Genomic DNA, 17303 nt, shown 5'->3' with positions numbered 1-17303 from the left:
GCCAGGTTTTAAGTGTAGGGGGAGCAAACATAAAAAAGGCACCCTCCCTTGGCTCCTCCTCTGGCCAGGCCCCGCCTTGGCTCCTCCTCTGGCCACGTCCCCCGCTTACTCCTTCCGTTTCCCCCCCCCCAGATTAACCCCGGGGCTGGCTCAGGACTCCTGCGGGCTTTGCAGGGGTCCGGATATCTCCCCGTCCCTGGGAGAGTCTCTCCTGCCCAGCATGCTCTGCAGGTGTCCCCCGCCGGGCTGTGCTGCCCGTCCCCACCCGCGGGGTCCCGTCCCCCACAGGCTCCAGGCTCCTGCGCCATGCCAGGGCCCCCCGTCCAGACAGCACGGCCTGTGCCCCTGCCCTGTGGGCCCAGTCCCGGGGAGCCCCTTGCCCGGACCCCCACATTGCAAAGCACCGGACCTCCGCCGCTCACCTTCCACCCTGCGCTGCTGCCTGTCCCCAACCTGCTCCCAGCGCTCAGTGTGCTCCACGTGGGGCTCGCCAGCCAGGCGGACTTGAAGGCGCAGGGGCCCTTTTGCCTCCCCCAGCCTGCCGCATTAGCAAGGGGCAGGGAGCACTTGGCCGCTGAGCCCTGAGAGCCACCACAGAAGGTGGCTGCGGTGATGTTGGGGCCATGCTGAGCGTGGGGCGCAATGGCCAAAGAGCCGGCCCCCTCGCTCCTCCGGCCATGCCTGCCACCCCCAGGGCTCCTCTGGCCGTGCTGCCACTAGTGCCGGCCCAGCAGGTGCCGCTTTTTGAAAATGTGCTGAGGGGAAGCGGCTGCGTCCCCTGAACCCCGCTAGCTACACTACTGCTTCTGCTCTCATAGGACCAGCCACACACCTAGGTTAATATATAACTTAGAACTTACCCAATCGTGCTGTTGCCAATCCCTTAGTATCTAAAATCTAAAGGTTCATTGATAAAAAAGAAATGAAGCTGAGATTTAAAATTGGTTAAGGAAGCAAATACATACAATAATTGCACAGTTCTTGGTTCAGGCTTGTAACAGTGATGGAATAAACTGCTGGCTTAAGACAAGTCTCTGGTTGCTTCCAAATAATTGGAAGGTCCTCAGTACTTTGGTTAGAATGCTTCCATTAGTATGAGTTCATAGTCCAGAGGTTTCAGCAGGAAAGAGACAAAATGGAGGGCTTTCCAGGGCCTTTTATAGTTTCTGCCATGTGGAGGGAAATCCATTATTCCATTGTTTCAGCACAGCTAGTAGAAAATTACAGGTAGCAAGATGATGTTTGAAGTCACATGGGCAAGTCACATGTCCATTACCTATACTCTAGTTGTTCACATGAAAGTCCATCAGGTGTGGATGGACATCTTCCATAGTCCATTGTGAGTTAAGTGTCCCTTGATGGGCCACTTAAGTTAAATAGTCCCTTCAAGATGTGAAGGCTAAATACCTTGTGGGCATTAGCACAGGAGCAAACATATTTGAAATGCATATTTGAGCCAACAGTCATAACTGCAAATACAAAAATGATACATACATCCAAATATCATAATAATATTCAGCCAATCATAACCTTTCCATAGACATCTTACTAGATGTACTTTGTACAAGATTAGTTGCAATTATATAACAGTGGTAGCAACAATGATCTGTGTGGTCATATTTTAATCAAAAAACGTCACACCATCTCTTCAGCTTCTTCATTGGATTTGACTGCTTCTATTTCTTCCATGTGCCTTTGGCATGCCTTTCCCTAAACTGCCTTGGTTGCTTCTGTCTCTCTGATCCACATTTCTGCCATCATTCTCTGGTTCTTCTTTGGCTGTCAGGTGCTGCAATCCAGCTAATTCCATGGTTGTGGTTGCCTCTGCAGCATGTGGGACAGGATGGTTCTCACCCTGTTGATCAGACTCCATCTCCTCTACTTCCCTGGGTATATGGTCAAAATTTATGAGCAAAACTCTCAAATCCTGACCTTGGGATTTCCTTTTAAAGGTCATTCCATTCTGCAAACATAAATGTTCAAAGTCTTCTCCCTTAAGACTATCATATTACTGTGGTTCACACAGTATGTCTATTCTTTAATCTTTAAAACTCTCAATATCAAGTTTAAACATTAACAGCTCTGGGGTTATGATCTATAAACCTAAGCTATATCTACACTGGCAATTGAATGACAAAACTTTTGTCATTCAGATGTGTTAATCCCATCCTTTCCCCCTCCTGAAAGACAAAAGTGCCCTTGTGAACAGCGCTCCTGCTGACAACGTGAATGCCACTTGTTGGGGGTGGAAGTATTTTGTCGGCAAAAGAGCCGACAAACAGTGGCTACACTGCCTGACTTTTGTGACACAGCTATGTCCACATGGCCATGTCACTAAAAGCTCCATAGTGTAGACAAAGCCTAATTGACCTGTGGTATGTGAATCATGTTGACTCTGTTAGTGTAACACTGCCTGCAGTGATTCAAGAACATGAGTACCAACCTCAAGGAAGACAGTTAGGAAGCAAGTCACAAGCCCCAATTTTTTAATGATATCTATACTTAAATTTCACCATGCAGTTATCAAGTGGAAACTCCTCCAGTACTATGACAGCCTTAACATGGAGTTACAGTCCCCTTGAGTTCGCTGATCTATCACCACCCAGGTGCATGAAACTTTGTCATAGTTGGTTCCTTAAATCAAGAATCACAGCAATGTTTAAGTTATTCCCAGTCCCAAAGGACCAGTCACTTACCCCAGGTTAATTGTACCTTAGATCTCACACCAAAGACAACACTGTAACTAATCATATAACAAACTCTATAAAGAGTTATTAAATAGGAAAATGAAACAAAACAATTATTTACAAGGTTAAAACAGGTAAGCATATACACACAAGACATACAATCAACTTTCAAAAGGCAATAACTGCTAAAATTGGCAAGATCTGTGTATGATTTAGGACTAATCCAGGCTAAGCAACTGGGGATTTCTTGCTTATGTCTAGAAAAGTTAGCCCCACCCCCACTCCCCAAGTCCAAGCAGCATAGAGATAATAATTTCCTTTAGTTTTGGGTTTTTATGCCCCTCCTGCCATATCTCTGAATGGCAAACATAACTAATGGGAGAAGTCCACTTGCATGATTCATTTTCACAAGGAGGAGGACAGAATAACAAAAGTCTTTTGTCCTCTTGTTGACAGTGTGTAGGGATCTTCCAGTTGCAGTGTCCACAATTGTCCATCTGGTATAGATGGATCTTTCCTTTTGGGAAGGGTGTAACATTTTCTGTTGAAGGTCAGCCCTTCACATTAAATGATATCTCCCCCTTGTCTGGTGATTTACACAGTCACAGAAGCTCACAATACAACCACTCAAATATTGCCTTACAGTATGGGGTGCAGATATTATAAGTGAGATAAATGCCTGCAGCAACTCACAAGCATTCAATAAAGTCCAAACATTAAATACATTCTTATAATTCTAGTAGCCGTTTAAACAATACTAACACAGGGGTGAGTCAGACTGATTCTGGCTATATATTTGCCAGTGTTCAATTAAGACATGGGGACCTTGTCATGAGATGCAACCTGGTCTGCTAGCATCTCAGTAATTCTTAGATGTATAATGAGAATAATATCAAGGGAAGTGATGATACATCTACATTGGGTATCGGTGAGACCACCACTAGAATACTGTGTCCAGTTCTGGTTTCCATATTTTTTAAAAGATGTTGAAAAATTGGACAGTCTTGAGAGAGCTATAGGATTGGTTTAAGCTCTGGAAAAGGCACCTTATGGTGAGGTGCTTACAGAATTTTATCAAAGGAAAGACTAAGAAAGGCTTTATTCAGTGAGAATATAATTGATTTTAGGTTATCTTTAAGCTCACAGACAAAGCCATAAAATACAATGGCTGGGATCATGAAAACTTCAAATTTAAAACAAGATACATTTGTTTTATAGTTAAGGTAATTAATGATTGAAACACATTAGCATTGGAAGTGGTAAATTCATAATAATTAGTAGTCTTTAAATCAAAATTGGATACTTTTCTAAAAGATATGATCTAGTTAAATGATAAAGTATTGGTCTAAATAGTGTCAATGACACAGTAGGGAATATCAATGTCCGCTACTGTAGGTATCATTGGGTGACATTCTATTGCCTGCATTATAGAGGATGTCATATTAGATAAACAGACTACATCAGTGGTTCTCAATCAGGGGTATGTGTATCCCTGGGGGTACCCAGAGGTCTTCCAGGGGATACATCAACTCATCTAGATATTTGCCTACTTTTACAACAGGCTACATAAAAAGCATTAGCACAAACTAAAATTTCATACAGACAATGACTTGTTTATACTGTTCTACTAAGATATAAGTACAATATTTATATTGCAACTAATTTTATAATTATATGGTAAAAATGAGAAAGTAAGCAATTTGTAAGCAAGTAGTTTTTAAGTGAGGTGAAACTTGGGGGTACAAAAGACAAATCAGACTCCTGAAAGGGGTACAGTAGTCTGGACTTCAAAGCATGAGTGTTCAGACACATAAATTAAGTAGCCATAGAATTTACTTTTTTTAGTTTCTGGTTCAGAATTCTCAGTTTATATTTTGTCATCTCATACTAGGGTATATTTTGCGTTCATTTACATAGATGTGAATTTGGAGTAATAATAACATTTAGCACGTAAAGAACAATTTTCATCCGTAAATCTAAAATGTCTGCAAAAGTAGATAACCAGGGTGATATCCTCCTTTACCAACGGATCAACTAAAATACAGAGAACATAAATTGCTAGACAACACCAGAAAATGGCCAGGGCATAGTATAGTTTAGGTCTCATGATTCCTACTACTGCGTATTATCTATTGGACCAGACTGCCCCCTTCACTTTAGACGAATTCCTTTGCCTTTACATTGCTGTAACTGAGATTAAAATCTGACTCTGTGTATGGAAGAACGGCAAATCTGTCACATATTACAGGAATACAGGAAAGCTTTGCTGTGTGGGTTTGGGTTTCCAGATAGAAATTTTTCGTTCTTAGAAATATAAGTAATGACGCTTTTATTCGTAATTAAACCGACTTGTTACTGAACATGCAAAACTCACAGAAAACAGAATGGAGTGGGCATGTATCTTACTACACATGTTTTCCGATTCTTTTAACTTTTTTCGATACATAGGATGGTTTACTCTAGTCATCTGTTTTAGGACTTTTGAGAAAGGAATGGGTTAGCCTTTCATTATGCTCTTTAGACATGAGCGTTTTGATGAGACCAACCAGTTGCAGTTTTGTAACTCAGACTCAGAGTGCCGCTGTTGGACAATGCAGAGGTGGAGCTGCAGCCGGATATCCACTAAAGCCTCCTGCACTGAGATTGCTGTCACCGATTGCACAAACATACGTGCAGTTCGCTACTGAGAGACACCCTGTCTCGAAACTCTCGTGGAAAATTAGATTGAGATGGTAATTTTATTTACTCTCCAAAACCGTGGATTTTGACATTCTAACGAGGATTTAAAGCACAAAATCGAAATAGAATAAATAAGAAAATAAAAGCAAGCCTGAGTGGGATGGAAAACAGGCAGAGACCGAGCGGCCAAGCAGTCACACGGCAAGTATTTTGGTTTCCCTTCTTATTGTCTTTGTTCTGCCGGGCGGTCTCGGAGCAGATTCGTTACTCCATTCCTGAGGAAATGGCCAAAAGTTCCCTTGTGGGGAATCTCGCCAAGGATTTGGGGTTGGATGTCAAAGAACTGCCGCAGCGGAAGCTCCGTGTCAGTTCGGAAAAGCAATATTTCAGTGTGAATGGGGAAAATGGCAACCTGTATGTGAATGGCAGGATAGACCGGGAGCAGATATGCGGGGAGACACCCCTTTGTGTCCTGACATTCGAAACGGTGGTTGAAAATCCTTTAAACATTTACAACATGGATGTAGCAATTCAGGACATTAATGATAACGCCCCGACATTCGACAAAAATAACGTTGTGTTAGAAATCAATGAATTTACACTGCCAGGGGCGCGCTTTCCACTCGAATCGGCGCAAGATCCAGATGTTGGACTGAATTCACTGCAGAATTACCGGCTCAGCCCAAATCAGTATTTTATCCTGGCAGTGAAGGAGAATGCAGATGGCAATAAATACGCAGAATTAGTTTTAGACAGACCTTTGGATCGGGAGCACCAAACTTCTCATATCTTGATCTTGACGGCTGTGGATGGGGGGGATCCTGTGAGAACCGGAACCGCTCAGATTAACATTAAAATCACTGATGCCAATGACAATCCCCCAATATTCACTGAAGAGATCTACAAAGTCAGAGTAAGTGAAAATCTGGCCAAAGGCTCCATAGTGGTACAGGTGAAAGCCATGGATAAGGATGAAGGATTATATGGAGAAATCAGTTATTCCTTCAGTAATGCCCCCCAAAATGTCCTGCAATTATTCAAAATAGATCCTGAAAATGGACTAATAACAAATACAGATATTCTGGATTTTGAAGAGACGAATAAATATACAATGGGAATTGAAGCCAGGGACGGGGGTGACTTGACTGGTCACTGCAAAGTTCAAATAGAAATTATTGACGAGAATGACAACGCCCCCGAAGTAATCCTTACATCCCTGTCCAGTCCTATCCCCGAAGACTCTGTGCCCGGGACAGTGATAGCTTTTATAAGAGCTCGTGACCGTGATGCAGGAGAAAATGGAAAAATCACCTGTCACCTTCAACACAATTTACCGTTTAAAATACTGTCCTCCTCTCGTAATTACTACAAAATAATCACAGACAGCCCCCTGGACAGAGAAAGGACCCCGGAGTACAATATCACAATCACAGCCACAGACAAAGGCTCTCCTCCCCTCTCCACCCAGAAAACAATCCTGTTGCAGATCTCGGATATCAATGACAACGCCCCTGTCTTTCAGAAACCTTCCTACACCGCCTATGTGCCAGAGAACAATCCCTCGGGGGCCTCTATTTTCAGTGTAAACGCCTCAGACCGGGATCTGGACCTGAACGCCCGAGTCACTTACTCCATCCTGAGCAGCAACCTCCAGGAGGTGCCTCTCTCCTCCTACATCTCCATTAACTCCCAGACCGGAGCTATCTATGCCCAGCGCTCCTTCGACTACGAGCAATTCCGGGAGTTGGAAGTGCAAGTGAAGGCCCAAGACGGCGGGTCCCCGCCTCTCAGCAGCAATGTCACCGTCAGGGTGTTTATTCTGGATCAGAATGATAACGCCCCTCACATCCTGTACCCTTCCCTGGGAGCCGATGGCTCCGCCTTGTTCGAGATGGTCCCTCGCTCGGCCGAGGCAGGTTATCTGGTGACTAAGGTGGTGGCGGTGGATGCTGACTCAGGACACAATGCCTGGCTCTCCTACCATCTGCTCCAGGCCACGAAACCGACGCTGTTCAGCATGGGGCTGCACACCGGGGAGATCCGGACAGCCCGCGCCTTTGCGGACAGAGATGCTGTGAAGCACAGGCTGGTCACCCTGGTGAAGGATAACGGACAGCCGCCTCTCTCCGCCACAGTGACACTCAGCCTGGTGTTTGCCGAGAACTTTCAAGAGGCTCTTCCGGAAATGAGCGACCAATCGGATGACTCCGCATCTCAGTCTGATTTACAGTTTTACTTAGTGTTGGCTTTAGCCTTGATCACATTTTTGTTCCTCTTGACAGTTGCACTGGCCATTGTGATGAAATTTTATAGAGCAAGGAATCCCCCAGTTCTGAGATGTTTCAGTTCTGATTATTCCAAGGCGGGTCCCAGATTCCCACCCAGCTACTGCGATGCGACTTTACCGTATAGCTATAATCTGTGTTTAGCCGCAGACTCCGGAAGGAATAACTCTAATATTCTAAAACCAAATGGCCAGAACGATGTAGGAGAGATTATCCTTTCCAATGACAACTCTCGGATGTTTATAATGAGCAACAGCACTTCCGCTTCTGTAGAACGAATGTCTGAACCTGACAGCGTTGGGAAGGTGAGTTTCTTGCTCATGCGCTTGCACGTGCTTGTATCTTTATATATTTTAGTAGTGGTAAATCAAGGGGTTATATATCATTTAACGTTAAACCTAATTAATTAGAAACAGTAATCCTCTGAACAACCAATTTTTATATCCGCTTTTATTTGTTTATATTTGTTCGGGGCCTTGACGTTATTTAAGTGGTATCAAGGTGATACGGCAGAAAGTTTTTGAGGTATATTGCAATGATAAAATAAACTATAACAGCAGTTTTCAGTTTATGGCTATGTAGATAACGCATTGCCTTTTAAAGTCATGATCTTTTTCTTTTTGGTTTTCCATCAATTTTAAGAATGACAAAACCATTAAAATATATTAATTTTATAAATTAATGGAATAAATTAGCAGATAAGTAAATAACGCATAACACCAACAGAAATTCTCCAAAATAAACATCAAAACTAAAGCCAAAATCCACCTGGGCCAAATTAGCCAAATTCTGTTGACCTTTAGAGCATGCTGCAAAGCCAATCTGATTTCATGGGCTCTTGGAGCCCAGGGAGACTAATTGTAATTTGTGTTGGTGTGCAGGATAATTTATATTTTAGTTTTCTGGATATATGAGTCTTAACCTTGCAATTAGAGTAGGCTACTGGATTTGATAAAGTTCACAGATATTATTATGCTGTGCAAAAGTTTCTAAGGCATTGGATAGGCACTTTTGCCCTATGATGGATGCCTAAATTAATATATAAGTAAACAAATAAATAGATGCTAAATTCTAAACAGAAAGGTGAACAAATTGTTCATTGGAAGGGAAAGTGCATAGGACTGTGTGACTTCACACAATAATGTATAAACTAAAATTAGTCTTCTTGTTTATTACGATGTGATGTAAATACAGGATTACTTTAATTTATTATGCAAAAAATAAATGTGCGTGTCACCTCAAAATGAGGAAATTAAGCAGAGAGGTAGTGTTCCATTTGCCACAGATTTATTATGTGACTAATGGATTAAAGGGAAGAGTTCAGCTTTACAATATATCTATTATAAGATAATATGCATTTTGCATCTAGATTTGTTTCATTAATATTAGAGCAGTCAAGCAATTACAAAAATAGTCGTGTTTAATCATGAGATATAAAAACTATTTGTGATTAATTGTGCAATTAATTGCATTGTTAAACAATAGCAGAATACTATTTAAATATTTTAGATGTTTTCTACATTTTCAAATATATTGATTTTAATTACAAAACAGAATACAAAGTGTACAGTGCTCTCTTTATATTTATTTTTATTACAAGTATTTGCACTGTAAAAAACAAAAGAAATAGTATTTTTCAAATCACCTAATACAAGTACTGCAATGTTGTCTTTTTATCATGAAAGTTGAATTTACAAGTGTAGAATTATGCAAAAAAAACCCTGCATTCAAAAATAAAATAATGTAAAACTTTAGAGCCTACAAGTCCACTCAGTCCTATTTCTTGTTCAGCCAGTCACTCAGACAAAGAAGTTTGTTTACATTTGCAGGAGATAATGCTGCCCTCTTCTTGTTTACAATGTCACCTGAAAGTGAGAACAGTCATTCACATGGCACTCTTGTAGCCGGCATCACAAGATATTTACATCCCAGATGTGCTAAAGATTCATATGTCCCTTCATGCTTCAACCACCATTCCATGGGACATGCATCCATGCTGAAGATGGGTTCTGCTCCATAACAATCCAAAGCAGTACAGACTGAAGCATGTTCATTTTCATTATCTGAGTCAGATGCCACCAGCAGAAGATTGATTTTCTTTTTTGGTGGTTTGGCGTCTGTATTTTCCGCATTGGAGTGTTGCTGTTTTAAGACTTCTGAAAGAATGCTCCACACCCGCCCATCTCAGATTTTGAAAGGCACTTCAGATTCTTAAACCTTGGGTCCAGTGCCATAGCTATCTTTAGAAATCTCACATTGGTACCTTTTTTGCCTTTTGTGAAATCTGCAGTGAAAGTGTTCTTAAAATGAACAACATATGCTGGGTCATCATTTGAAACTGCTATAACATTAAATATATGGCAGAATGCCCATAAAACAGAGCAGGGGACATACAATTCTCCCCCAAGCAGTTCAGTCACAAATTTAAATAAAGCATTTTTTTAACAAGTGTCATCAGCATGGAAGCATGTCCTCTGGAATGGTGGCCTAAGCATGATGGGGCATACGAAAACAAATAACATTGCCTGTTCTCACTTTCAGGTGACGTATATAAGAAGCGGGCAGCATTATCTCCCATAAATGTAAAACTTGTTTCTCTTAGGCACTGGCTGAACAAGAAGTAGGACTGAGTGGACTTGTAGGCTCTGAAGTTTTACATTGTTTTGGTTTTGAGTGCAGATGTGTAACAAAAAAACTCTACATTTGTAAGTTGCATTTCCATGACAGAGATTGCACTACACTACTTGTATGAGGTGAATTGAAAAAATACTAATTTTGTTTATAATTTTACAGTGCAAATATTTGTAATAAAAATAATATACACTTTGATTTCAATTATAACACAGAAGATATATGAAAATGTAGAAAAACATACAACATATTTTATAAATGTCAATTGGTATTCTATTGTTTAACAGTACTATTAAAAATGATGTTAATCGTGATTAATTTTGGGGGGTTAATCACCTGAGTTAATTGTGATTAATGACAGCCCTAATTAATATATAATATACATTAGGAGACTAAAGATGCTGGAGAAAATAGCTAATACACATATCGGGGAGGAAATGCGTTTAAAATTATATATCTAAACTGCTGCAGTTATTGGTTGAGACTCTGAGCGTCGCTGTTCACCAATCAGGGAGACAAATGCGAGGAGAGATCCAGCCAGCCCCGCCCCGCTGTAACAGATCGCACAACAGACAGACCAGACACACTTTGTAAAAAGCCAGAATACACAGTACAGCATAGCTGCACTAAACCCCCTGGGAAAGCTCTTGATCCACGAACTACGGATTGAAGAGCGGCGTTTTTATTTTTACTATTTTTATATACTGTTCTGACACACGGACTCTAAGGCCTCTATTTCCAGAGCTAGATATGGCGGATATAAAAAGGCTCCGGGACTGTAATTGGCGAGTGCTGTTCTGCTTTATATTTTTTACCGTTTGGGAGGCAATTTCTGGGCAGATTCGCTATTCCATTCCGGAGGAAATGCAGAAAGGCTCTTTCGTGGGGAATATCGTTCAGGATCTGGGGCTCGATACAAAGGAGTTTTCAGACCGCGGAGTCCGCATTGTTTACAGAGGTAGGAGTCAGTACTTTGCTTTGAATGTTAAAAGCGGTTATTTATGCCCCACGGAAAGGATTGACAGAGAGCAGATATGTGGCCAGAGGGAGAAATGTCTGTTAAATTTTGAGGTTCTCGTTAAGGATAAAGCTAAACTTTTCCCAGTTGAAGTTGAAATCACAGATATTAATGACAATGCGCCCCGCTTCCAGGAAGATGAATTGGAAATTAGAATCAGTGAGTTAGCCGCTGTGGGAACCCGATATTCTCTTGAGTGGGCGCAGGATCCAGATGTGGGAACCAATTCTGTGCAGGGCTATTACCTCAGCAGTAACAAACACTTCTCTCTGGATGTGCAAACGGGAGCTGGCGGGGACAAATATGCCCAACTGGTGCTGGAAAAGTCTCTAGATCGGGAAGAACAGGCTGTTCACGATCTAATCCTCACAGCCACTGACGGGGGAGATCCAGTCAGGTCCGGCACTGCGCAAATCCGCGTTATTGTCCTTGACGCAAATGACAATGCACCAGTTTTCAGCCAGCCTGTCTATAAAGTGAGTGTTTTGGAAAATGTGCCCGTCGGGTCTCTGCTGCTGACAGTAAACGCCACAGATCTCGACGAAGCGATACATTCGGAAGTCACATATTCACTCCGGAAGATGAAAGACAAAGCGTCTCAGATATTCCAAGTGGATTCTAAAACGGGAGAAATATCAACTGTGGGAAACCTGGACTATGAGGAAGCCGCATCATATGAAATGGAGGTTCAAGCAAAGGACGTTGGAGACCTCTCGGCCAGATCTAAAGTTCTGATAGCTGTTATTGATGTCAATGATAATGAGCCTCAAATTACAGTCACCTCACTCACCAACTCTTTGAGCGAAGACAGCCCGCCGGGAACTGTGATCGCCTTTATAAATTTACATGATCTGGATTCTGAAAAGAATGGTGATGTCATATGTTCTATACCACCCAACCTGCCATTCCGGTTACAGAAATCATTTGACAATTATTACAGCTTGGTGAGTGACAGAGCATTGGACAGGGAGCAGGTCTCCGATTACAATTTAACTATCACAGCCACAGACCGAGGGACTCCTCCTTTATCCTCAACAACAACTATTTTAGTACAGCTTTCAGACATAAACGACAACGCTCCTATCTTCAGCCAGACATCCTACACTTTGTACGTCACAGAGAACAATCCCAGAGGAGCTTCCCTTTGTTCCCTGAAAGCGAATGACCCCGACTGGGGGGAGAACGCCAGAGTCACTTACTCCATTACTGGAACTCAGATCCAGGAAGCTCCGCTCTCCTCCTACATCTCCATTAACTCCGAGACCGGGGCTCTCTACGCTCTGCGCTCCTTCGATTACGAACAGTTCCGGGAGATTCGGTTCCAAGTGCAGGCTCAGGATGGGGGTTCCCCACCTCTCAGCAGTAATGTCTCCGTCACTCTCTTTATACTGGATCAGAATGACAACAGCCCGCACATCTTACACCCCTCCTTTCCCACCGATGGCTCCACGGGAGTGGAGTTGGCCCCTCGCTCCTCCGAGCCGGGTTACCTGGTCACTAAGGTGGTGGCGGTGGATGCAGACTCCGGGCAGAACGCCTGGCTCTCCTACCAGCTGCTGAAGGCTACAGAGCCGGGGCTCTTCTCTGTGGGACTCCACAGCGGCGAGATCAGGACGGCGCGCTACTTTCTCGGCAAAGATGCGCTCAAGCAAAGTCTGGTGGTTTTAGTGAAGGACAACGGGCAGCTCCCTCTCTCTGCCACGGCCACTGTGACGGTGGTAGTGGCTGACAGCATCCCCGAAATCCTCTCCGATTTAAGCAGCCTCTCATCGCCTGCAGATTCCCAGTCCAGCCTCACCTTGTATTTGGTGATCGCTGTGGCTTCCGTTTCCTGCTTGTTCTTTACCTTTATCATAGTGTTAATGGCCCTGAGGCTCCGCCGGTGGAGAAACTCGCAGCTGTTTGACTCCTCGAGTGTGACTTTCAGTGGAGTTCCCGTCTCGCAGTTTGTGGGGCTCGATGGAGTCAGAGCTTTTCTTCACTCCTACTCACATGAGGTTTCTCTAACCACGGACTCCAGAAAGAGCCAGTTCAACTTTCCCAAATCAAACTATGCAAATATTCTGACTAGTCAGCAGACCTGTGAGATAAAGGATCCTGTGTCAATATCAGCAGATATAAAGAATGGTGATGGCGAGCAGAAATTTGTTCAAGTGAGTTTGCTTCTTTTCTTATTTTTCTTTTCACCACCTTGATGTGTTTTAGGAGCCGGAAATGTTATTTATTTATTGTAAAAGCCATCGTCTTTTTTGATCCATCACGCATTATTACCTTGTATTAGAGTGATCCAACTTTCCTTATGACCCTCTACTTCCTTTCCCTCTTCATTAGGGTAGGGTTTTGTTGTTTTTGTTGTTTGTTTGTTTGTTTGTTTGGTGAGCCTTAATTAATGACTCAAGTTCAAGTAACAGCAAATCTTCCAGGCAAGCGTGATGTGTACTTTTTTGTTTACACACAATTAGATCTCGATCTTCATTGGGGCTTTCCGACGGTACTACAATTCAAACAGGAATACCAGTGTGGCGTAACATATACAGTATTTTTAAAGGGAACTACAATTGTTTGTTGGAAGGAAGGATCAGTTTACAGGGGGGTTTATAACCACTGCGATAAACCTTTTTGAATGAGGCTTCAATCTCCTCAGTTACGCATATATTATGTTTACTTGTTTAGTTTCAGATAGGTGTTATTAGATCTTGACAACCCTGTGCTCTCTTTACATTAAAGTAACATAAATCCCAGGAAATCCACCGGACCAGAATTAGACCGTTTACATGGAAAGATGACTGAAAAGGTATTTTATTTTTTGAAAGAAGTTCTGAAGAGAAATAATTTTGTTGTGCCAGGGCCCTGATTCTGGACAGGGAAAATTTGTAATAATAACAATTTCACGGCGCTTTTTGTTAAAATCAAGCCACTTTGGTGACAGAACATACAAACGACACAAAAAGCAGACAAAATGGAAACCCATACCATTCAGCTTTCCTAAATTCTTTTTGTGTGTTCGTTATATATTCTTCTACCTAAGGATGGACGAGGGAATGCATTGATCCAAACGAATTTCCATTGCCCTCTCTGTACCTACATCCAGGCTTTTATCATATCATTCGAGCTTCAGTTCTCCGGCAGAGACTCAGAGTGCCGCTGTTGGCCAATACGGCGCGGAGCTGCAGCCGGAGATCCATTGGAGCCGGCTGCAGTGTGATTGCTCAATCACATAGCGCAGAACAGAGACAAAAGCGCACACAGCCTCGATGCTCAGAGAAACCCTCCATCGGGACTCGGATGCACAACTGGAGTGATAAAGGGATTTTATTTTATTTTCATCGCTGGGGATATTTACAATACTGGCGGGATTTTAACTACAGGATCTAAACGGAATAAAAGAGAAAGGAAAAGAGCATAAGTGCAAAGGAGTGAGATGGAAACCGGACACAAACAGACCGGATGGGCAGTCACACGGCAGGTACTGTTGTTTCCTTTCTTATTCTCTTTGTTCTGCTGGGCGGTCTCGGAGCAGATTCGTTATTCGATTCCGGAGGAAATGGCCAAAGGTTCCCTTGTGGGAAATCTCGCTAAGGATTTGGGGTTGGAAGTCAGAGAACTGCCGCAGCGGAAGCTCCGTGTCAGTTCGGAAAAGCAATACTTCAGTGTGAATGTGGAAAATGGCAACCTGTATGTGAATGACAGGATAGACCGGGAGGAGATATGCGGGGAGATAGCCCATTGTGTCCTGACATTCGAAACGGTGGTTAAAAATCCTTTAAATATTTACCTCGTGAATGTCGCAATCCAGGACATTAATGATAATGCCCCGTGGTTCATAAAGAGTGACATTGATCTAGAAATCAGCGAATCAGCACTGCCGGGTGCGAGATTTCGACTAGAATCTGCGCAAGATCCGGATTCTGGGATCAACTCACTGCAGAATTACCAACTCAGTAAAAACCCCTCTTTTACCCTGGCAGTGAAAGAGAGCCCAGATAGCAAAAAGCAAGCAGAATTAGTCTTAGAAAAGTCTTTGGATCGGGAGGAGGAAAGTTCCCACCAGTTAATCCTGACGGCTCTCGATGGGGGCGATCCAGTCAGATCTGGGACAGCTCAGGTTAGGATTAAAATTACTGACGCTAATGACAACCCCCCCGTATTCACTGAACAGATTTACAAAGTCAGCCTGAGGGAAAATCTACCAAAGGGCACCTTAGTGTTTCAAGTGAAAGCCAGTGACAAAGACGAAGGTTTAAATGGCCATATAACATACTTTTTCGACAGCATACCGGAAAACACACGCAAATTATTCCATGTAGACCCTGAGAACGGAGAAATTACAAATACAGCGATCCTGGATTTTGAAGAGAAAAATGAATACACAATGGAATTGGAAGCCAGGGATGGGGGTGGACTGACCGATCACTGCAAAGTTCATATAGAAATACTGGATGAGAACGACAACGCCCCGGAAGTGACGATTTTATCAGTATCCAGTCCTTTTCCCGAAGACTCACCGCCAGGAACAGTGATAGTTCTGATCAAAGCTCTTGATCCAGATGCCGGACAAAATGGAGAACTCAGTTGTAGTATTCAACACAACTTGCCTTTTAAAATAATATCATTTTCTATTAACTACTACAAGCTCCTCACAGACAGCCTCCTGGACAGGGAAAGGACCCCGGAGTACAATATCACAATCACAGCCACAGACAAAGGCTCTCCTCCCCTCTCCACCCAGAAAACAATCCTGTTGCAGATCTCCGATATCAATGACAACGCCCCTGTCTTTGAGAAACCTTCCTACACTGCCTATGTGTCAGAAAACAATCCCTCGGGGGCCTCTATTTTCAGTGTAAAAGCCTCAGACCGGGATCTGGACCGGAACGCCCGAGTCACTTACTCCATCCTCAGCAGCAGCCTCCAGGAGGTGCCTCTCTCCTCCTACATCTCCATTAACTCCCAGACCGGAGCTATCTATGCCCAGCGCTCCTTCGACTACGAGCAATTCCGGGAGTTGGAAGTGCAAGTGCAGGCCCAAGACGGCGGGTCCCCGCCTCTCAGCAGCAATGTCACCGTCAGGATGTTTATTCTGGATCAGAATGATAACGCCCCTCGCATCCTGTACCCTTCCCTGGGAGCCGATGGCTCCGCCTTGTTCGAGATGGTCCCTCGCTCGGCTGAGGCAGGTTATCTGGTGACTAAGGTGGTGGCGGTGGATGCTGACTCAGGACACAATGCCTGGCTCTCCTACCATCTGCTCCAGGCCACGGAACCGACGCTCTTCAGCATGGGGCTGCACACCGGGGAGATCCGGACAGCCCGCGCCTTTGCGGACAGAGATGCTGTGAAGCACAGGCTGGTCACCCTGGTGAAGGACAGCGGGCAGCCGCCTCTGTCAGCCACAGTGACACTCAACCTGGTGTTTGCCGAGAACTTCCAAGAGGCTCTTCCGGAAATGAGCGACCAATCGGGTGACTCCGCATCTCAGTCTGATTTACAGTTCTACTTGGTGTTGGCTTTTGCCTTCATCTCATTTTTATTTCTAATTACAATTATAGTGGTGATAATCATGAAAGTTAGAAGTTCAAAAAGCTCCTCTATTCTTCAGTATGTCAGGCCTGCTAACAAGGCTGATCCCAGATTCCTACCAGATTACGAAACCGGGACCTTGCCGTATTCCTATAATTTGTGTTTGGCTACAGACTGTGGGCAAAATGGATTTAACTTGCTTAAAAGTAGCGACAAGAACATTACAGTTGAGAATATCCTTTGCAATGAGAACTCTGATATTTTAGTTGTGAATAATTGTGGTTCTGAAGCACCCAAATCCGCGTCCGAAACTCTTCTCAAGGTGAGTTTTTGCATTAATGCGTGAATTAATTTACTGGGTCCTGGTTTTAGCGCTAATCTGCTTTTTCCCCCTAGCAACAGTTTTAGTGGTTTTAATCATGAAATTCCGAAGACCGAAGAATTCCCCTGTTCTTCAGTAAATCAGTTCTAATCTTTATTCCA

The 17303-nt window shown here is 43.3% G+C and overlaps 1 protein-coding gene and 1 pseudogene across 13 annotated transcripts in view; both read left to right on the top strand.

Moving 5' to 3' along the window:
* The window catches only part of LOC123376084 (protocadherin gamma-A4-like), a 360280-nt gene that overhangs the window by 146309 nt on the left and 196668 nt on the right, over positions 1 to 17303 (top strand). Inside the window, exon 1 of one of the 13 annotated variants that reach the window (XM_045027787.1) lies at positions 5635 to 7956. The exons of 10 other annotated variants lie outside the window; for them this stretch is intronic. In XM_045027787.1, coding sequence (XP_044883722.1) covers positions 5650 to 7956 — 2307 coding nt within the window. In that variant the 5' untranslated portion in view covers positions 5635 to 5649. Of the gene's footprint in view, positions 1 to 5634; positions 7957 to 11001; positions 13454 to 14706; positions 14767 to 17303 lie in introns of those variants that run through there. 2 more of the 13 variants (XM_045027779.1, XM_045027808.1) reach the window with 2 other exon arrangements.
* Positions 14845 to 17292, top strand: LOC123376089 (annotated as a pseudogene).

This window comes from Mauremys mutica, chromosome 8, assembly GCF_020497125.1.
Source record: "Mauremys mutica isolate MM-2020 ecotype Southern chromosome 8, ASM2049712v1, whole genome shotgun sequence".
NCBI lineage: Eukaryota > Metazoa > Chordata > Testudines > Geoemydidae > Mauremys > Mauremys mutica.
The sequence above is the reverse complement of the archived record's forward strand: the minus strand, read 5'-3'. Positions and strand labels throughout refer to the sequence as shown.